This window comes from the organism of the source record quoted next (genome assembly GCF_019968985.1).
Source record: "MAG: Porospora cf. gigantea B chromosome Unknown PgB_NODE_2050_length_4216_cov_113.254, whole genome shotgun sequence".
Lineage (NCBI taxonomy): Eukaryota > Apicomplexa > Conoidasida > Eugregarinorida > Porosporidae > Porospora > Porospora cf. gigantea B.
In genome coordinates this window covers 1-4,216 of record NW_027178788.1, presented here as the reverse complement: position 1 = coordinate 4,216, position 4,216 = coordinate 1, and the positions used below count along the sequence as shown (strand labels likewise).

The following is a 4,216-nucleotide window of genomic DNA, read 5'->3' as shown; positions in this document are numbered from 1 at the left end:
GCGGATTCACGCGTATGGGAGGATTCGGCGACGACGTTTTTGGGGACCGCATGGGGGGCATGTTCGGAGGCAATAACCGGGTGAGCTTCACCAGGGGCTCACGGGCGCAGCCTGTGGATAAGCCTCGACAGTACGAGGTGGACCTGCAACTCTCCTTGGAAGAGGTGTTCAGCGGAACGACGAAGAAACTTAAGGTGTCTCGGAAGCGGTGGGTAGGCTCTCAAACACGACAGGAAGAACAAGTTCTGAGTGTAAATGTGAAGGCTGGCTGGAAGGATGGAACCAAAGTCACTTTCGCAGGCGCAGGAGATCAGGAGCGGTCCGACTTGCCACCTGGAGATATCGTTTTCGTTGTCAAGACCAAGAAGCACTCCGTCTTCGCTCGTGACGGCAGCCACCTCATCCAGAAAGTCACCATCCCTCTGCTGCAAGCGCTAATTGGGTTTATTGTACCAGTTCGGACATTAGATGGTCGCACGCTGAACGTCAGAGTGGACGAGGTTGTTGGTCCGACCACGAGGAAGATCATTGCAGGGGAGGGACTTCCCCTTCCGAAAGTTCATGGAAAAAAGGGAGACCTCATCCTGGAGTTTTCAATCCAGTTCCCCAAAACTCTGACGGACGACCAGAAAACGCAAATCGAAGCAACTCTTACAAAAAATCAGTAATTGCTACTATCGAAATGAGTCAAACAACCTGCGTCCTTGGCTGTCAATGGGGTGATGAAGGCAAAGGCAAGCTCGTCGACTGTCTTGCTGCCCGAGCGGACTGCATTATCCGGTTCAACGGAGGCGCTAACGCTGGTCATACTCTAGTAGTTGAGGGAAAGAAGGTGGCTCTACATCTGATCCCCTGCGGAATTATCCGACCTGGTGTAATGAATTTCATCGGACACGGGGTTGTACTGCATTTAGGTACGTTTTTTGAAGAACTCGATGGTCTCAAAGGAGTCGTCGAGGAGCCTCTCAAGCGCATTCTCATCTCCAATCGAACTCCACTCCTCTTTAACATTCACAAAATCGTGGATGGTTTGCAAGAACGCCGAAAGAACTCCCAAAACTCCGGCGTCCACAAGATCGGCACCACTGGCCGAGGTATCGGACCTTGCTACGCATCTAAGGTCGCCCGTCACGCAGTGCGACTCTGTGACATGTATCACTGGGACGTCTTTGAGTCTCGGTACCGAAGCCTCGTCAACGACTTCTGCGAACAGTATGGAATTGAATCATACGACGCTGACGAGGAGCTAGCTCGGCACAAGAAGTATTTTTCCCAGATTCGCGAACAAATCGTTGATGGCGTTCAATATATCCACAATCTGCGAGAAAGTGGTAAGAAGCTTCTGATCGAAGGAGCCAACGCCGCGATGCTAGACGTGGATCTCGGAACGTATCCATTCGTGACCAGTTCGTCGTGTTGCGTTGGAGGGATATGTATTGGCCTGGGTCTGCCTTGTCAGGCGGTAAACCAGGTTTATGCCGTGGTTAAGGCGTACCTTACGAGGGTCGGCGAGGGGCCTTTCCCCACCGAACTGCACGACGATATTGGGGCGTACTTGGCAAAGCAAGGGCACGAGTTTGGCACGACCACAGGACGCCAACGCCGTTGCGGGTGGCTAGACGTTCCTATGCTTCGGTACACTCTCACGCTCAATGGAGTCACTGCTGTGAACCTAACAAAGCTGGACGTGCTAACCGGCCTGCCCACCATCAAAGTCTGCGTCGACTACCAGCACCAGGACGGGCACTTGCTTCCGACAGCCTCCTGGCCTGCCTCCGTGGAGGATTTCGCGTGTCTCACGCCAATTTTCAGAGAGTTCCAAGGCTGGTCGGAAGATCTGACTGCCTGCAGGCAAATGAGTGACCTACCCGTGGCCGCCCGGGCGTATGTTGACACCCTACAGCACTTACTAGGAGTTCCTATCATCTGGGTGGGTGTGGGACCCGACCGGGAGGATATGATCAGTGTTGAGTGACTTTGGAGAGTTGGCCTGATTGGAGGATTTTAACAGCGAGTGACTACCACTCGGTCTTTGGCCAATAAATTATTCGTCATGAGTGACTCGTTGAGACGAACTCAACCACGTTAAGCCTGGTTACAACGGCCGCCAGGGTCAGTAGCTCCTCCGAAGAGAGAGCCAAGCAGCAGGGCGCATCGTCAGGAGTCGTCGTAGAGCACTGCCCCAAATCCAGATGGCGAATGGCTCTTGCCTCCAAAATACGCTGCCAGAAGACCTTTCTGATTGGCGCCGGAAACAGTAACGGATCCAAGTAGATAAAAACCCGCCACAAGCCTCTCAGCGTCAGGTGGAGAGTCAAAAAAAAATGCCCCATACAGTCCAACAGAACTTCCTGGTTCGTCTCCAGAGTCCGCGAGTTCATGAGAGTGCAATAGACATCTAACGAGTTCTCTCCAGATGGCAGCACGCGAATAACCTGACATGTATCGCGCTTCCAGGCGTACACGACGTAACTGTCCTCCTCGCTGCCTACGACAACCCGGAGTCTCTCCAGAAGTGGTCGCTGGTGCACAGCTGCGAGCGAGTTGAGGAACATTCGCACTTTTCGGTCAGTAGCGTTTCTCAAGGGGTGCTGGGGAGTTATCAAAGGGGACCAATCTATCTCGTTGTAGGTCAGGACTTGCTCCACCTTCGCCCGCAAGGCTTCCGTTTCCAAGGCCTCCCGGACGCTGGCGACCATAGGAAAATGTACTCTGTGAACCTGAGACGAGTACTTCGCCTGTTCCTCCGATAGTGGCACACCAAGACTACAACTGAGGCTCGGTCTGGAGTCTTCCAAGGGGCTAACCAGGGCGCGGACCAAACCTGGCATAATTATCGAATAAAGAACTCCAGTCAGGGTGACTCAGCCTTCGCCGAATTGGAGTTGTTGCTTTGTGATTGTTGCTGCTCTGGGCCTGTGCAGAGTGTATTAGTAAATCGCCCTTTTTCATTATGTCCCTCCGACTATGTGGGAGATGCGAGGATGTGTGGGAGCATTCGGACGAACTAGCCCGTGCCATGAGGGACAGATCACTCAATGTCTCTTTCCGGACGAAGAAAGGGCGAAGACACGATTTCAATGAGATGTTACTCGCGGAGTACAGAGTCACTGAGGAGGACCCGAACGATTCCAGACGGCGACGTCTCACGAGACTGGAGGAGAGGAAGGCACGAGCCATTCAGAGGGGCCGAGAACGTGAGTCAGAGCGCGCGCAGCGGCAGTCGGAAAAGCTGCGGAGGGCTGAAAGCCGAGAACTTCGACGAATAGCCAGGTCAACACTCGTCTTCAAGCCCATGGTTGAGAGCACATTTGATACATCTCCATTCAGTTCGAGCCTATGTCGTGACGGGGGTTTACCCGATGACGTGTTTTTTATACCGACCGTCGCGATGTCCAGAAGGTACTCTGTGCTCAGTGCGATTTCTTCCCGTTCCCTTCCTCGTCCGACGGTTCGCGAGGAGACCCCCTCCCCTCCAGTGGTGGCCGTTCAGAGGGCACCGTCGGCGGAGCAACCAGTAGACGTGGAAGAATGCTTCTCCTCCGCCTCAGTGCAGTCTGATGCTAAGACCTTCGTAAATCAAAGCCCCTCGCCCATGGTAGAGGCGCCATTGACCGATAGTGTAGCTGTGCAGATCGCCGAGTCCATTCCCGAGGAACCCGTTCCAGCTGCTGCACCTATTGAACCCGCTGCACTCCCTTTGCCCGTCTGTATTCCCAGCCGAGACAGAGCCGTTAGCAGTCTTTCTCCCCGACGGGGCGGCCCCAGAAAGAGCATTCTGTCTTGCCCTAAACGAGAGCCCACCCGCTTCACACGCCCCTTACGCCAAAACCGCACTCGCCGTGAACCAAAACCTGCTCCTCAGGCCAAACGGCCTGATGCTGCCGAGGTTCGAGAGCTGAAGCAGTCCCTGAACGACCACCCAGTGGTTCGCTATATCAACCAGAGCGACATCGTGACGCGCAACCGTGTGCTGACTCTCCAGGAGCGACAAGATGAGGTCCGACGCCATTGCGAGCTGGTGAGTGATTGACCCGTCATCGATTCAGGCCCGAGAGTGGTTTCCCAAGGTGGCTGAAGGTATACCCTGCACTGTTTTGGGTTCTGGTCAAAGCAAACGTGCACATCTGTTTATAACCGCTGACCTGGAGAAGTGCCTCGTCGCAGGGCCCAACAAAGACATCGTAGTGCCAGTGGATTGCATGCGGTATGTGTG

General features: G+C 54.3%; 4 protein-coding genes across 7 annotated transcripts; 3 read left to right on the top strand and 1 right to left on the bottom strand.

Annotated features, from left to right (window-relative positions):
* Positions 1-14: 14 nt before the first annotated feature.
* On the top strand, positions 15-668 carry KVP17_004072 (uncharacterized protein; the record flags this gene model as incomplete). Of its 2 annotated transcripts, XM_068521950.1 has the most annotated exons (2): positions 51-80; positions 111-668. In XM_068521950.1, 2 exons carry the CDS (start codon positions 51-53, stop codon positions 666-668), a joined length of 588 nt encoding a protein of 195 aa, XP_068377112.1. The 2 variants fall into 2 exon arrangements, with proteins under 2 accessions (XP_068377113.1, XP_068377112.1); XM_068521951.1 differs by having other exon boundaries at positions 15-668.
* Positions 669-682: 14 nt separating this feature from the next.
* KVP17_004074 (uncharacterized protein) lies at positions 683-1,975 on the top strand (the record flags this gene model as incomplete). Of its 2 annotated transcripts, none has more annotated exons than XM_068521954.1 (1): positions 683-1,975. In XM_068521954.1, one exon carries the CDS (start codon positions 683-685, stop codon positions 1,973-1,975), a length of 1,293 nt encoding a protein of 430 aa, XP_068377116.1. The 2 variants fall into 2 exon arrangements, with proteins under 2 accessions (XP_068377116.1, XP_068377115.1); XM_068521953.1 differs by having other exon boundaries at positions 878-1,975.
* A 76-nt stretch (positions 1,976-2,051) lies between these two features.
* On the bottom strand, positions 2,052-2,699 carry KVP17_004073 (uncharacterized protein; the record flags this gene model as incomplete). The annotated part of the gene is made up of 1 exon (XM_068521952.1): positions 2,052-2,699. The coding sequence occupies one exon, from the start codon at positions 2,697-2,699 to the stop codon at positions 2,052-2,054; it is 648 nt and encodes a 215-aa protein (XP_068377114.1).
* Positions 2,700-2,953: 254 nt separating this feature from the next.
* KVP17_004071 (uncharacterized protein) lies at positions 2,954-4,216 on the top strand (the record flags this gene model as incomplete). 2 transcript variants are annotated; one of them, XM_068521949.1, is made up of 2 exons in its annotated part: positions 2,954-4,021; positions 4,050-4,216. In XM_068521949.1, coding segments are annotated over 2 exons (1,235 nt in total), but the record flags the coding sequence as incomplete, so codon positions are not given. The 2 variants fall into 2 exon arrangements, with proteins under 2 accessions (XP_068377111.1, XP_068377110.1); XM_068521948.1 differs by lacking the exon at positions 4,050-4,216 and having other exon boundaries at positions 2,954-4,033.